The sequence below is a fragment of the Octodon degus genome, unplaced genomic scaffold (genome assembly GCF_000260255.1).
Source record: "Octodon degus isolate 3935 unplaced genomic scaffold, OctDeg1.0 scaffold00226, whole genome shotgun sequence".
Classification (NCBI taxonomy): domain Eukaryota; kingdom Metazoa; phylum Chordata; class Mammalia; order Rodentia; family Octodontidae; genus Octodon; species Octodon degus.
Genome location: NW_004524802.1, coordinates 1,304,226 through 1,318,676, shown reverse-complemented (window position 1 = coordinate 1,318,676; position 14,451 = coordinate 1,304,226). Strand labels below are relative to the sequence as shown.

Below are 14,451 nucleotides of genomic sequence, written 5' to 3'. Positions count from 1 at the left end.
TTTTTTTTTTTTGCAGAACCAGGAACTGAACTCAGGTCCTTGCGTTTGCCAGGGAAGTGCTTATTCCACTGAGCCATCTCCCCCCTTCTGCTGAGTTTTAAGAGAAAACTTCCCTCAGATTGTATGGCGTCTTAAAAATGGTTACCCCTGGCAACCTCTCACACACATGCATCAAGATTTTGTTCAGTAATACACAGTTGAGGTAAAATAGCAAAATAAAGTGGTCACCGAGGTAGATGTTACAGCTGTACTGTCACTCCAACTTTAGGTTTCAGGTTATGGTTTTTTTTTTTTTTTTTTGTGGAACCAGGGATTGAACTCAGACCCTTGCACTTGCCAGGCAAGCACTTATTCTACTGAGCCATCTCCCCTGCCCCAGGTTGTGGGTTTTATAATAGCTTCATTGTTCTTACTGACTTAATTTATGATAATAAGAACTTGGTTCACGTTTATAGTGAGAAAATGTGACTAAAATTCATCTTAAGGGCCAGCCAAAAATAGCTCAGTGGACTGCAAGCAGGCATAGGAGCTGGGGGTTTGATCTCCGCGCCCCCACCCCCACCCCCGCCCCTGGGGCTTGCTGAGACTGGGGGTGGTGGCATGCAAGTCTTTAATCCCAGCTCTTGGGATGCTGTAAACAGGCAGATTACTACGAGTCGGATCTAGTAATGAGACCCTGAACACCCTGTAGATCCTTCTCTAAAATATAAAAAATGTCAGATCAAAGGCTAATGTTAATGTGGTCAAAGACAAGGCAAGTGAGGCATGAGTAGTCTCTTCTGCCAGCATTGGTTCTGTGTTCCCAGTCGCGGGGTATGAGAGCACATCCTGATGCGTCTGCCTTCTGCCATGGGGTCCCTGTGATGCTGAGGGGTAAGGGGTAGCAGGGTCACCCAGCTGTCACAGGAGGTAGGTCTCCTGCCTAGCAGCCCTCATCTGCATGAAACCAGGCCCTCAGCTCTGTCCTGAGGCTCTGAGCTCACTGTCAGTGTAATGTGCCAGGCACAGGCCACAGGTCTCACCACGTGAGCCCTCCGCAGTGCCACCTGTGTGTGGAGGCCTGCAGCTGCAGTCTCAGCCACCTCCACCTTTCACGCCACTCCCATGCTGAGATGCTGTGAGTGTCTACCGTAGTAAATGCTCACCAAGGGTGAATAGGGGACGAAATCATTGTTACTGAGAAATAGATTTTTACCTTTGAAAAATTATACTAGAAAGACAACTAGGATATACCAAAAAGGAAAACAAAACAAACCCTCCGTGTGCAGCTGTTACACAAGATAGTCACCAGGATAGTTGCTGCATTGCAGGACTGGTGTTTGCTGAGAGACCTACTTTGTAATGTGGTATCTGAAAGCAGGCGAAGGTGTGTCCGCGCCCCCTACTCCACCTGCGTTGATGGCCCCTGTCTGGGTTGGGGCTGCTGCCTCCTTCCTGCAGGTGCTCAGGCTTAAGTCCCTGGAGGCAAGTGCAGGCTTAGGTGGATGGCTGAGGGGCAGACCCATCTCAGCGGGCAGTGGGGGCGGGGCTCTGGGCTTGCTGAAATGCGGGTCGGTGTGCGCCAGTTGCAAATGCGTGTGTATGTGTGTGTGCGTGCGTGCGTGCGTGCTGAGGGACCCTGTGCACTGGGGAGGGAGGTGAGAATTCTCCATTCTCTAAGGGTCCAGCTTGGGGCGTGCCAGTGCCCTGCTGCAGGGGCCCTGAGATGCAGTGACCGTAGGAGATACAGCACTTAGTACCCTTTCTGCAGAACATTGGGAACTTATGTTTTCTTGTCCTCCCATCAGCCTGGAGGCATTGGTAACAAGTTTTATTTTTCCATTTAAAGATGAGAAAAATGAAGCTCGGGCTGGTTAAGTGACTTGTGCAGCGTCCTATGGTGAGTCCGAGCGACGGGGCAGGCCCTGCTGTCTGTGCTCCTGTTGCGACGACAGCTACCACTCAGACAGGACCCAGGGACCTTGCTGCCTGCGGAGGTCATTTTATCTGGATCGCCAGCTGCATGCTGTGTGCTGTTGACCGTAAAGTCAGTAGCGAGATCTAAGATGTTAGTGTGTTTAGAAGAACGGAAGGCATACCTGATTTCAGGGGGAGTTTGACAGTTCGGGGTGAGCCAGGATGGGCATGAAGAGCAGTCTTGTGTGCAGCCCTCCTGTGTGTCCTAGATGGCTTTCATTGCCAGATTGCCTTTGCATACATTGCTTGTGAAACCCAGGCCGTCCTTCCCTAAAGCGCTGGCCCGCACTCAGTGCCTGTCAGAGCAAGCCAGCCTCGCTGACCAGCACCTGGGCGCAGCACCACACACGCGGTGTTGCTGAGACTGTGACCTAGAAATACTGCGAAGGCACCGCGGAGCAGGCTGCCTCCCCTCGCTCACCTCTCTCTCCTTTCTGTCGACAGGCCTAGCGCCCGTGGGCCTCTGCTCCTGCACGACGGGCGGCCTCTCCGTCCTTCTCTCTCCGGCACTGCCCGCTGTGTCGCGGCCCCTAGGAGCTTGGCAGAGCTGCACCTCTGACTGGCCGTTCCTTTCGGTGCTGCTGTCCTCTTGGGGGTTTCCGATTTCTGTATACATGTAGCTTTGCCAGATATGTACTTAGTAATTCCCACTGTATTAATAAACTCCACTTACTGTGTACTACGCGAGTTTAAAGTAAGAGCGATCAGCTGTTCCTTCTGATAACAGGTAGTTAGTGTCACACAGGTGTCCCTACAGTGGCATGATGGTGACCTGTGGACAGTCGCTGAGCTGTAGGAGTCAGGCATGTGCTGCACGTCCCGTGGTACTTAGAGACCTGGTGACGCCCTGCCCCGGGGCCTACCCAGGACACGCTGAAGTAGATATTGTGTAGTCTGTGTGAAGTTTTGCAATTCTGCTTTTCTCTACTAATCTTTCAAGTGCTCAGTGATGTGTGTATCTGTCCTTCTAACTCCTAATAAACTCACTCCAACTGACCTGTGTCTGTGTCTGTCTGCTCGGTGCCCTCTCCCCCATGGAACGCTGTGCAGTGCCCGTGCGTGGCGCTGCCACGACCCTGCCTGAGGGGCATTGTGCCCGAGCTTCCAGCTCTGGTTCATGTCCAGATTCCTCGTGGTGTTAGGACAGCTGGCCTGTCCTTTCAGAAGGTCTCAGGGATTTTAGTTGATTGTATAAATAAGCATTTTAATTTTCCATCTGCGTTGATCAGGGCCACTTATGAAACCGTCCTGGGCCCCTCTGTTGCCTTGGGGGTGGGCTGCTCCTGGGACTCGGCCTCGCCCTAGCCGGGTGTGCAGCCCCACTGCGCTGCCTGGGTCTCCATTTTGGTGACACTCGTGGGTGGGTTCTGTTTCCCTGGGCCTCAGCCTTGGTCTCAGGGCAGCAGTGTCATTACCTCTCCTCTGAGGCCGGGATGGCTGCTCTTTGAATGAGCTTCCTGTGGAAAGTTTCTGAGCCTGATCCGTGGTCTCTGGTGTTCTCGGCGGCGGCAGGAGGACGGCGGGGCGGGGTGGGGCGGGGCGGGGGCTCTGTGCCGGCGGGCGGGAGCCCCGCGCTTCACCCTTGTTCACGTTTCTTTCAGGATGGCACTGGATCTCTAAAGCGCAGTGGTTCCTTTAGCAAGCTCCGGGCATCCATTAGACGCAGCAGTGAGAAGCTGGTTAGGAAGCTGAAGGGAGGAAGTTCACGAGAGAGTGAGCCGAGGAACCCCGGGTAACTATCCCCCTGCGTCCGCGCTGGGCCCCTTGCAGAGGCCCGGCCTGCGGAGTGGGGAGGCCCAGCAGTTCTGGCTGCTGCCATCAGGACAGGCTGAGAGGGCCTGGAAGGGCTGATGCCTTAACAAATTTGTGGGGTTCTTTGGATTTTTTCTTTTTTTCTTTTTTAACATGTTTAAAGAAAGCCTCTGCAGTGAAAAGTGGGGACTTGATATCACAGAGCTGGGCACTGGGGCTTACTCATTCTAGATGGGCGTTATTTATAAATCACATTGGCTGAGATTCTTTGAAATTTTAATCTTTCAGGATCAGAGGTTAGCTATAACTATTAAACCCCAGGCAGTTCCCGGTACGGGGAGAAAAACTGTGTCCCATAGAAGGTAGACTCAGGCTGCGTCACAGGAGAGTGGCCCCCGGCGCTCGAGAAGCAGGGGTGTTTTGTAAAAGGCCAGTGCCTTGGTCTTGGCGCTCCGACAGTACCATCACCTGGCCAGTCTCTGCAGCAGGTGTGCGGCGGCCTCTGTCCTGTTCCCCTGGCTGTTCTGGGGCACTTGTGTGCAGGGACCCTGCCTGGTACCTCCTGCCACCAAGGGCACCCTATAGGCCAGAGTTCTGGTGGTCTCAGGTCTGGGGCACCTTTGGAGCACTTTAGTTAGAGGTGAGGGTTGCGTCCTTTGTTGCTTTTACTTTTCCAAAGCAGGTCCACTGTCACTGCTCTCGGTGTCCTTGGGAACCTGGAGTGAGATTGCTGCCACCCACAGTTTGGTGCCTCAGTGGCCAGAGGGGCTATGATGGCCTAGGCTGTTGCCCTCAGCCACTGCGTCCCCCAGGGGTCTCTGTCCCTGGTCCCTCATTCTCAGCAGATGCTGCGTGTCTCCTGTGGCCAGGTGGTCATTGTTGCTGCTTGTTCTTGCACACCCACACGTGGGTGAGCACGAGTGTGCCAGCCCTCTGGGCATCCAGGCTACCGGCTCTGCTGGCTGGCACTGTACCCAGGAACCACCGTGACCTGGGCATTTGGTTCTGCTGTGAGAGCTCGGCCAGCTCTTAGCTCAGCTGCAGCAGGTGTTTAGCCCATGCCCCAGTTAGGTGCACGGCACAGGCCAGAGGTGGCAGGACTTGCAGGCATGACTTCACGTGACATGCGCTGTACTGCCCCAGCCTTACACAGATGCAGCACGCTGCTTCACCTTCATACTCACAGCCTCTCTTCTCCATTACAACAGCCTTTGCAGGTTTTGTTTCTTCTAAACCTCAGGTGTGGCCAGTCCTGGGTGGCTCTAGAACCTGGCCTTTTTGCTCAGGTGCCATGCAAGCTGGACAGCTAATGTGACTATGTTCTTAGGGCCATGGTGACTGCTGCCCACATCCAGTAGGTCAGCAGGCCTGTTGCTGTCCCAGATCCAACTGACAACAAGTGGCCATCGTAAGGGGAGGACATGCTTTCCTCTGCGCCTGCAGTGAAGAAAGAGGCTGCAGGGTGCCAGCTGGTTTGCTGTGAGCATTCCTGCCTCTCAGAGTGAAAGATGGGTTTTTGGGGCTAGAGATTGAACCCAGGGCCTCAGGCGTGGCACACTCTTGGTCTGCTCGGAGCAACCCTGGCAGCCCAGGGGACACAGGTGTGGCCTTCCATCTCTTGCCATCCAAACATGAATATTTGGGCCTGGGGCCACAGAGTTGGGACAGCTGGCATTGTTAGGCCCAAGAGCACGTGAAGGTGGTACCTGGAGGTACTGCTTAGGTGTAAATCTCCTTGCGCTGGCCAGGGAAGCGCTTAGCCTACCGAGCCATCTCCCCGGCCCCTTCCATTTGTTTTTCACACTGGATGGAGATCACTGTGTGGCAGGCGCTTGAGCTCTAGTGTGCCAGCCACACTGACCCGGCCCCTGAGGGCCTGGGCGGAGCAGCAGCGTGACACCCTGCTGGCCTGTGCACAGGGGCAGCTTCCTCTCCGGATGGTGGAGGCCACCGGACAGGGGGGCCCATGCCTGGATTCTGTTAAGGGGCGGCCTGGGCTGCCGCACACCAGGGCCTGCGGGCAGCGGCTGCTGTGCTGACGCCCCCAGCCCAGCTATCACTTGCTGTCCCTTCAGGTTTAACATCACAGGTGTGTAAAGTGAAACTGAAAAGGTGACATCAGGTGGGGTGACAGGCTTATGGCACTGGAGGCCTCCCGCCCCAGGTCCTTGAACATGTCCTTTATTTTTAGACCACCCCTTCAAGGTGGATTTTGATGGTTTTTCTGATGGACTCAGGGCAGGGTGGCAGGCGGCCGGCCCTGTTGGCTGGGAGATGCAGCAAGCCCAGGAGGTAGTGCCCCACCCTGTAGAACCCTCAGGCCATCTAGGCTTCCAGGGCCTCTCAGCCATTGGTCAGTCTGAAAACTGACGGTCCTTGTGAATTGTGCGGCTGTTTTTTTTTTTTTTTTTAAATGTACAGGGTCTACAGGGTCTCACCACGTAGATCGGACTTGTAGTCCTGTTTTCAGTGTCCTAAGTGCTGGGATTACAAGCATGCACCTCCATAGCCAGTCTCAGTTGGATCTCAGTGTGCTCCAGGGTGGGGCCAGGGCTGGCACGGCACATGGGGGATTGGATCCCAGCAGCTGCGCTCTGCCTAAGCGAGCAGGCACGTTAGTCCGCTGAGCTGTCTGGCCAGCCCTTCAGGCTGGTTTTAATGTGGCAGCATAGGCGGTGTCACAGCAAAGACAACACTTGATTTTCATTGACTTTTCCTGTGTGGGGTGGGGCTGGCGCATCGGGTTATGGGCAGAGGGGCTGCATGCCGCGGTGCCTGTGTTCACCTGCCTGCATGCTCCAGCTTCACCCTGGTCCACTGGAAGCATGCAGCCACGGCCCACGAGCTTGTTTCTAGGCTGTCCATAGGTGATCCCAGCTGTTCCCATGCAGCGACATCCACAGGGGTCCACATGGATGTCACAGGCCTCTGGTGACGTCCAGTGCCACTGCTGTGTCCTCAGCTGGGAGAGGGTGCTGCTCCCTACATGCCAAGCTAGGCCAGGCCTTCCCCTGCCAGCAGACTGGTGCTGCATGGAGACGAGCCCGCTGCGCCACGGGAGAGCACGTTAGCCTGCGGGAGAGCTTGGTCTTAGCCCCCCGCTGGCTGGGAGCTCATGTGCCAGAGCCATGGCCTCCACAGAGCCCGGCAGAGGTGAGGCTGCCACGTGGGGAGCTGTCCTGGCCTGTGCTGGCAGCCAGACGGGTGCCACATTCCCAGGCCAGGAGGGTCTCGCGAGAGCCACACCATTTCTCACTTGCTGTCAAACATGCGGAGTGGCAGAGAGGTGGACACTGGCCTGCGGTGCAGGTGTTGAGAGGCGTCTTGGCACCTTCCCACAGGGGGCTGGCATGGGGGCACCCTGGGGCTGCTTCCCTGGAGGCACTTGAGCTTTAGGGCTTGGCTTTCAGGGATTACTTTCCAGGATTGCAGCGTCCTGGGCTGGGAGCGGCTGTTTGAGGCCTAGATCCACTGCCAGCACCACAGGGTGCACGTCATACCGTGGGAAATGTGGGGATTGTTTGCCTCAAAGGGTGCACGTGGCTAGTCTCCCATCGCCATCCCTGCATGGATGCCTCAGAAGGCATGCCCCCTGCGCTCACTGCACAGCTGTGACCAGCGTGAGTGCAGTACAGGTGTGGATCTGCTCTGGCAGGCCACTGTGGTCTCCAGGACGTGTGAGGGCTGGGCAGCTGTCCCGAGACAGGCATAGGAGGAGCGCTGTGGTTTATTTTCTAATTGTGGATATGGGTTGCTTGCAAAATCATTCAGAATTGTCCATATTATTTGCCAAAATAAAACATTTATTTCTTCCTGTAAAGTCCCTACACTTTTGTGGACATAGTTTTTGTAAAAACCTAATCCCTAGACAACACTGTCCTAGCTCTGCACAGCAAGGACTTCACACCACACTCCATCCAGGCATGGGGCACCTCCGTGTAGCCTGTGGGAAGACAAGCTGCCACAGAGCGTGCCTCAGTTTCCTCCCAACGTGCAGAAACCACAGGTCTGCGGCACCTGGCAGACAGTGGCTCCTGAGGGAGGGCTGGGAGCTGCTGCGCAGTCCATTGTGCATCTGTTGGAGGTGCAGACCGAGTGGTCCCAGCCTTTCTCAGAGGCTACAGCCTTAGTGACCACTGGGCTTCCTGTCTGTGGCCAGTAGTCTGGCTTGGGTTCTGCAGGATCCCACTGCTGGACGCTGGTACTCTGGCTGGGCTGGGGCACAGATGGCAGTACCCTTACTGCCTGGCTGGGCTTGGGGAGGTATGCTGGATGTAGTTTGTCCCTGTGGGTCTAGCTCAGCGTCTCTCCCACCTGCATGCACTAGGGCCTGGGGGCTCCTGGGCTAGGCTGTAGGGTTGCGGGAACCTAGGTATAGCTTTCTAGGAAGTACTGGTAGCTGGGGAAGGCTCTCTCCCTGTCCTGAGTGGGCACTGAGGGAGACAGGAGAGGACAGGGCACAAGTGGCCCTCTGCACTCACAGTGGAGTGCATTGCAGAGACCCTGGAAGCATGAGCCCTGGTAAGCCACCTCTCTTCTAGGGGCTGGAGTGTGGGGCAAGTACCCAGGCCTGATAACCTAGGTGGAGTCGGCACCCCGTCCTGACAACCTGTCCCTTCTGAGGAGCTGGTGCTATTGTTACAGGAGACGCCAGCAAGCTCAATGCCTGTGCCTGAGTGACCCAGTTCTTGCTTGGTCAGAACTGGGCTCTTAGGACCTTGGCCGGGCTGCTGTGTAGCTGCCCTGTGTCCAAGGCTGTGGTTCCTCGCACCCCTTCCTCACTGACTGTGTAGGAGCATGAGCAGGGGGGCAGGTGGGGTGCGAAGACCACCCGCAGGGTCCGGGCTGGGCGGCTGCCTGGGCCCAGAGCAGCCTCCTCCTCCTCGCGGATGCGGTCGACCATCAGCCTCATGAGGAGCTGGTTGGCCCAGGTGATGCCGAGGGCTGGGCGCAGGTGCTCGTCCTGAGGCCTGGGACACAGGAGGGGATGCTGCCGTTCAGGGGTTCAAGGCTGCCCCGCCCCGTACACAGTGGCTCACACTCACCCTAGCTGCTCCATGGCCTCTGCCACCTGCAAGAGCATGGGGTCAGCGAGGGGTCCTAGGAGGGCAGGGCAGCTACCTCCGGGCCCAGTGGCCCTGCACCTGCGCTCACCTGATTGACACACAGCACAGGGCTCTGGAAGGTGCTGCTGAGCTGGCGCAGTGTGGCCCCCAGAGACTGCAGGTGCCTGGCACGGGCAACGAAGTCCAAGCTGTCCAACTCACAGCGGAATGGGGCCGCCACTGAGTCCACTACCAGTAGGCGAGCCAGACCCCGAGACAGCAGCATGGGGACCTTGTAGCTCACACACTCCATCAAGGTGTCCTGCAGGGGGGTGTGCGTCACAGCAGTCACCTTGCCTCTGAGCCACAGCACTGTCCGCTTGGCTGCCTCCTGCCACGGGGTACTGCCACACCACAGTCCTGTGTCCTCACCATCTCCTGCTCACCCACCCTCAGCCATGCGCCCGTGCCTGCCACCCTCTCTGCCCTGGCAGGTAGCCGCCCCTTCAGGCGGCTCTGCTGTCCCTCTCTTGAACAAGTGGGACCTGTCACAGCTTGGCCACCTGCGCATGTTGGGGCTGCCATGCCCTGGGGTCCAGGGCTGGGTTGGTTTGGCCCAGGCGACTCAGCAGCAAAGTTTGGGGAGAGTGGTGGGGGTGGGCACAGGAAGTACTCTCAAGTGGCACACAGCTGAGGGGCCTAGCCCTGGTGTCACTGAGGGTCCGGCCCAGGTGACACACAGTCTGTGCTTCTCCCCAGGGCATCCCCAGCGGAGCCTCTGTGCGTGGAGAATGACAGCAGCAGCCTGGAAGATGCTAGCACTAACGTGAGTGTCCACACTGCTGAGGGCTCCCCGCGGGCGGCCAGGTGCCCGGGGCTCCCTCCACGCAGCCCTGGGCCAGGTTCTGGGCACTGACCCGTGGCCTCTCCCACAGTGAACCCTGCCGGCCTGCTGTAGGAACAGATGCAGCTGCAGCCACTCTGAGCAGTCTGGAGCTGGCCGTGTTGGCCAGGGCGAGGACAGGGCCCACAGAGCCCGCGACCAGGCCACACTAACCACCCCTGCAGCCCCAGGCCTTGGAGCGGCGGGGCAGGAGAGCAGGGGTACACTGTCCCTCTGGGGCCACGCAGGAACCCGTGCTGGACCCGCCTGGGTCTCCATGTCACGTCACCGCTCATGTTAGCACCCTGCGTGTGTGTGAGAATGTATCTTACTGTAAAGTTTTTAAAAGTAAAAAGTTTATACCCTCATCCTTCACTCCAGTGTCTTCTCAGCAGTGCACAACTGTGGGCTGTGCGTGGAGGGCGGGCACCTTCCCACCTCTGCCCCGACCTTCCACTCCAGGGACAGAGCAGGCGGAGCCGCTGTCCCAAAGGTGGGTGCTGCACCTCCTTTGCCAGGGTGCAGTGGAGGCAGCAGGTGAGCTGGCTGGGAGTCGGGGCGGGCTGTGCCACAGCCTAGCAAGGGTTCCGCTAGGACCCCATCTGGATGGCTGGACAGCTGTTCTCTGTGGGCTGGCCACCTGTCTTCCTCCTCCCAAGCCCATCCCTGACCCCTGCCGTGGGTCACAAGGCCCCCACTTGTGCTCCGTGGCCTGTGGGATACTCACCACGTCGGCTGCATGCTCGATGAAGATCCGGTCTCCGAACTGGATGCTCTGGATCACCTCGGCCGGCACATCCGCTCGCAGCCGTGGCTGCTGGGCAATGAGCTGCCACAGTCGTTTGCTGGGGAAGATGTCCTCCGTGCAGATGTAGACGGCACCTGCGGAGCCAGGGTGCCCCACGAGGGCACTGCCGCAGCCTGCGCATTCTGCCCACTCTCCCACTCTGTGCTGTGCCTCCCCTGCCAGGCCCTGTGCCAGGTGTGTGGTGGAGCACGGGGACCACCAGGGCCAAGGGGGGTCTGCAGAGGCTCCCTCGCTGGGGGCACTCCAGGTCCCCTGAGCAGCAGTGGCCTGGGCTGTGACGAGCCATGAAGCATGTCACAAGAGCCCACAGCTGATGAGAACCTGGCCACCACCAAGAGCCCATATTTACAGGCAAGTGAGCTAGCTCCCAGTGATGTGAGGGGGCTGGGTGTGGTGGCCTGTGCCTGTACCCCCAGCACTGGAGAGTCTGATACAGGAGGATTTCCACAAGTTCAAGACCAGGCTGGGCTATGTAAGCCGTTTCAAGGCAATCTAGACTACATGGTAAGACCATGTCTTATAAAAAAACAAAACAAAACATGGCTTAAGATGGAAACCACTGTGCTTCAGGTCAGCAGGAAAAATGACAGTGCAAGGCCCTGCCCGCTGTGGAGGATGTGGGCCCTGAGGAGCCACTGCGCAGCAGAGCCAAGGCAGGAGAACAGGTGCTTAAATCCTGCCTGGCAACGGACAACCTGTCTTAAAAGGGACCAGAAACGTGGCTGTGGGAGTTTTGCTGGAGGGAGGCCTTGGGCCCCAGCCCGGCGCAGCAGGACAGAGGGACACATGCTGTGGGTATGAGACAGCCAGGCTGCTGGGAGGCATGGGCAGTGCCCTTCTGGAGCCCATGGCCCAGCAGCCGCGCTGGAGGGCCAGCAGGAGGGCAAGGTTCAGCCCCCCACGCACTCACCAGCCTCCAGGCCGCCGTGCTGCCGTGGGAACTGCACCGCCAGGCAGAGCTGCAGGGCCAGCTGGGTCTTCCCCGCCGAGCTGCGGCCAGCCAGCTCCGTGATGCCGTCCAGGGGCAGCCCTCCTCCCAGGAGCCGGTCCAGCCGTGGGCAGCCGAGGCTCAGGCGCTGATGCTGCGCGGGGAAGCGCTCCCTCTGCTGGTACAGCTGCAGTGCTGTGGGCACAGGCCGCGTGGTCACATGGGGCGGCCCCAGAGGCTTGGACCTAGCTGATGGCCCAGGTGTGGCGAACACAGCACAGAAGGGTCCACTGCCTGGCCCCAAGGCGAGAGCAGAGTGGGCCGTCTGCAACCCTGGGGGACGTGAGGAGCCGCACGCAGCAGCCCTCGCCCCCAGGAGCCACGTTAGTACATGGAAGGTGCCACCAAGAGGAAAGCTGTGGCCCTTGAAGGCTGCCAGGCCACCGGGCCCCCACTAGCTGCACCCTGGGCGAGGGCGGGGTGAAACTTGGGCTGGAGGAGCAGGCTGTCCTGGCACCTGGCCTGGGTACCCACGTACTAGCTGGTGGCACTTGGTGGGTGTCTCCACGCTGGCAGCAGCAGTCACATAGTGACTTGGCCCCCCCCCACGTGACAGCAGACAGGAGTGGCGCCAGGGCCAGCTATACGCCTGAGGCTGGCTCGGTGCCTCCATCCGCTTGGAGCCCCTGTGGGTGCTAGGACCACCATCCCACAGGGAAGGACTGGCGAGGCTGGCACCACTCCCGCGGTGTGGACCCTGCCCGCCCACCTGTAAGCATGCAGTGGCCCCGAAGGTGGGTGGCGGCCGCTGTCAGCAGGCGCTGGGTGTCGGGGCTGGACAGGCCAGTGCGTCTCTGCAGGTCAGGTGCAGACATGCACAGGACTTCCTTCACGGTCTTGAGTCTGGCTGCAATCACAGGGCCACACCAGACACACATGGTTGACAGGCCAGCTACAGGGCAGTGAGCAGAGTGCTGGGAACCTGGGCTGGCCACTGACATGCCAGGAAACCTGAGAATGACAGGTGGCTGCAGGCAGTGGGACAGCTCCGCCTGGGGAGGCCCAGGTAACTGTCACCCTGCCCCCCTGGAAGGTGTCAAGAGGGAAGAGCCAGGCATGCTGCGTGCACACAGTCCCAGCACCCAGGAAGGCTGAGGCAGGAAGACTGCAAGATTGAAGCTAGCCTGGGAAACTTAGTGAAATAAGAAGTAAAAGATACAAAAGAACTGGGACTGTAGCCAGCGTGAAGGTCCTGGGCTCACTCTGTAGTACCCTTGGCAGAAAAGGGACAGCAGCTTAGCATGGACAGGGAGGCAAACTGCCCCTGTGTAGACACCCTCGGGACACAGGCTCCAAAGGTCCTGGCAGAGAAATCTCAGACTGTGTGAAGGAGAAAGAGAACAGGATACTGAAGAAAGACCCATGAGGAAGACCAAAAGGCCAAAGGGCACCTTTCAATCAAAACAGGCTCAGGAGGGAGGTCCTGCCAGCACTGGGGACCCAGCATCGGGACCTGCTGGTGCCCAGGCAAAGTTCATTTCCCGGTAAGAGAAAGCGCTCCTGTAGAGCCTGTTCCCCTCCGTCCCCAAACTGCAGGCGTGGTTGCAGCTGCAGTAGTCTTTCTGTGACCATGAGGCCTGAATTGTGAAAACAGCCAAGAGTAAATTAGCAAAACAGCAAGACCCTGCCTGCCATCAGGTGGCGGCACCCCGCCTCCATGTGTATTCAGGGCTGCTCCACGTGTAATCTGCAGAACCCTAATGTTCCGCATCCCAGCAGATACCCTGGAAGACAGGAGGTCGGAAGGCAGGCCCAGACCCGCAGCCCTGCACGGCAGACGGGGCACACTCGGCCAGGGGCACGCAGGAAGCTCAGCAGGTATGGCAGGAAGAGTGCAAGTTGGAGCACAGGCTGGGGAACCTTGCAACTTAGTGAGACCCGGCCTCAAAACCAAGTTAAGAAGGCTGAGGATACAGCTCAGCGGCACAAGGTCCCGAGTTTGATTTCTGGTACCAACAAAAGCGGGGGAGGGCTGGGGCGACTCAGTGCGAGGCTCCTGGGTTCACCCTGGCACCGGCCGCGGCCACCTCGGGCTTCAGTGAGCATGCGGGCTGAAGGACGGTGCTCAGCAGATCCTGCCATCAGGACCATTCCCGTGGGAGCCAGGGTTGACAGGAGCCCACCTCTCTTGAGGGCCGCCAGGACTCGGGGGTTCAGGTCCAGCTGATCCAGCTCCATGTCCTTGTGGGCGGGGGCTTCCCTGGGCAGCAGCAGAGGACGTGCTCGATGCTGTGGGGAGGCCAGGGCCACAAAGGAATGCTCAGCGGCTCCGCGGCCGGGCTCCCTGGGCCCGGGGCTCCCGTGCTTGGTCCTGACCCCCAGGGCAGTGTCCAGCCGTCCCCCAAGACAGAAAAAGGCATCTTCTGGCCAAGCAGCCTCCCTGGGGCCTGGCTCCCCCAGTCACACGGTTCCGCAGCTCAGGCCCCTGCAGGGCTCACACAGCTGCAGCCTCCTTGGCGTCCCTCAGGCGGGTCTCCATGGGGACCTGGGAGGCGAGTGGGCTGTGGGTGACCTGGAGGGTCATGTAGCTTCCCACTCCCGTGGCTCCCTGGGGAAGTGCCCAGCGACCTGGGAGAAGCGGGAGCCGTGGGCTCTGAGACTCCCTCCTAGTAACGGGCAAGTGAGGTGGCAGTGCCACCCGCGCCCGGCACTCTTCGGGAGTCGGGAACAGGCAGTGCCCAGTGCTGGACAGCCCCACCTGCTGACCACAGCGCGCGAGGTCTCCTGGGCGGGAGCACTCCCGGCACGCTGGGAGGCTCAGGCAGGAGGACTGCACGCCCCATCCCCGCCAGGGGCCAGTGACTTCGCGCGACCCAGCCGGGCCCTGTGGCGCCAGGGTCCTGTGTTCAGTCGCCCCACGCGCGTGCCCCACGCACAAACCAACCCAGAAACCAAGCTAAGAGCGGGGCTCCGCGGGGCGCGCTGCCTCCCTCGGAGCTGCACCCCTGCGCCTGGGGAGGACGGGCTCCGCGGTGGGGGGGGGCTGGGCCGGTTCAGCACGAGCCCGCCTGCCCGCTCG

At 59.2% G+C, this 14,451-nt stretch overlaps 2 protein-coding genes across 15 annotated transcripts in view; one reads left to right on the top strand and one right to left on the bottom strand.

Annotated features, from left to right (window-relative positions):
* Positions 1–10,014, top strand: part of Klc1 (kinesin light chain 1) — a 65,188-nt gene extending 55,174 nt beyond the window's left edge. For 2 of the 8 annotated variants that reach the window (XM_023705692.1, XM_023705691.1), the window contains exons 13-15: positions 3,558–3,688; positions 9,513–9,579; positions 9,689–10,014. In XM_023705692.1, the coding sequence (XP_023561460.1) occupies positions 3,558–3,688; positions 9,513–9,579; positions 9,689–9,691 (201 nt within the window). In that variant the 3' untranslated portion in view covers positions 9,692–10,014. Of the gene's footprint in view, positions 1–1,828; positions 1,880–2,400; positions 2,959–3,557; positions 3,689–9,512; positions 9,580–9,688 lie in introns of those variants that run through there. The other 6 variants (XM_023705694.1, XM_023705693.1, XM_004645385.1 and 3 more) reach the window with 5 other exon arrangements.
* Xrcc3 (X-ray repair cross complementing 3) lies at positions 7,367–13,913 on the bottom strand. 7 transcript variants are annotated; one of them, XM_023705697.1, is made up of 8 exons: positions 13,749–13,913; positions 13,556–13,631; positions 12,142–12,279; positions 11,355–11,567; positions 10,364–10,518; positions 8,863–9,075; positions 8,754–8,779; positions 7,367–8,678 (listed from the first exon to the last, which is right to left on the bottom strand). In XM_023705697.1, exons 2-8 carry the CDS (start codon positions 13,608–13,610, stop codon positions 8,405–8,407), a joined length of 1,074 nt encoding a protein of 357 aa, XP_023561465.1. In that variant the 5' UTR covers positions 13,611–13,631; positions 13,749–13,913; the 3' UTR covers positions 7,367–8,404. The 7 variants fall into 7 exon arrangements, with proteins under 7 accessions (XP_023561465.1, XP_023561464.1, XP_023561467.1 ...); XM_023705696.1 differs by having other exon boundaries at positions 13,556–13,913; XM_023705699.1 differs by lacking the exons at positions 13,556–13,631; positions 13,749–13,913 and adding an exon at positions 13,386–13,470.
* Between the last annotated feature and the right edge of the window lie 538 nt (positions 13,914–14,451).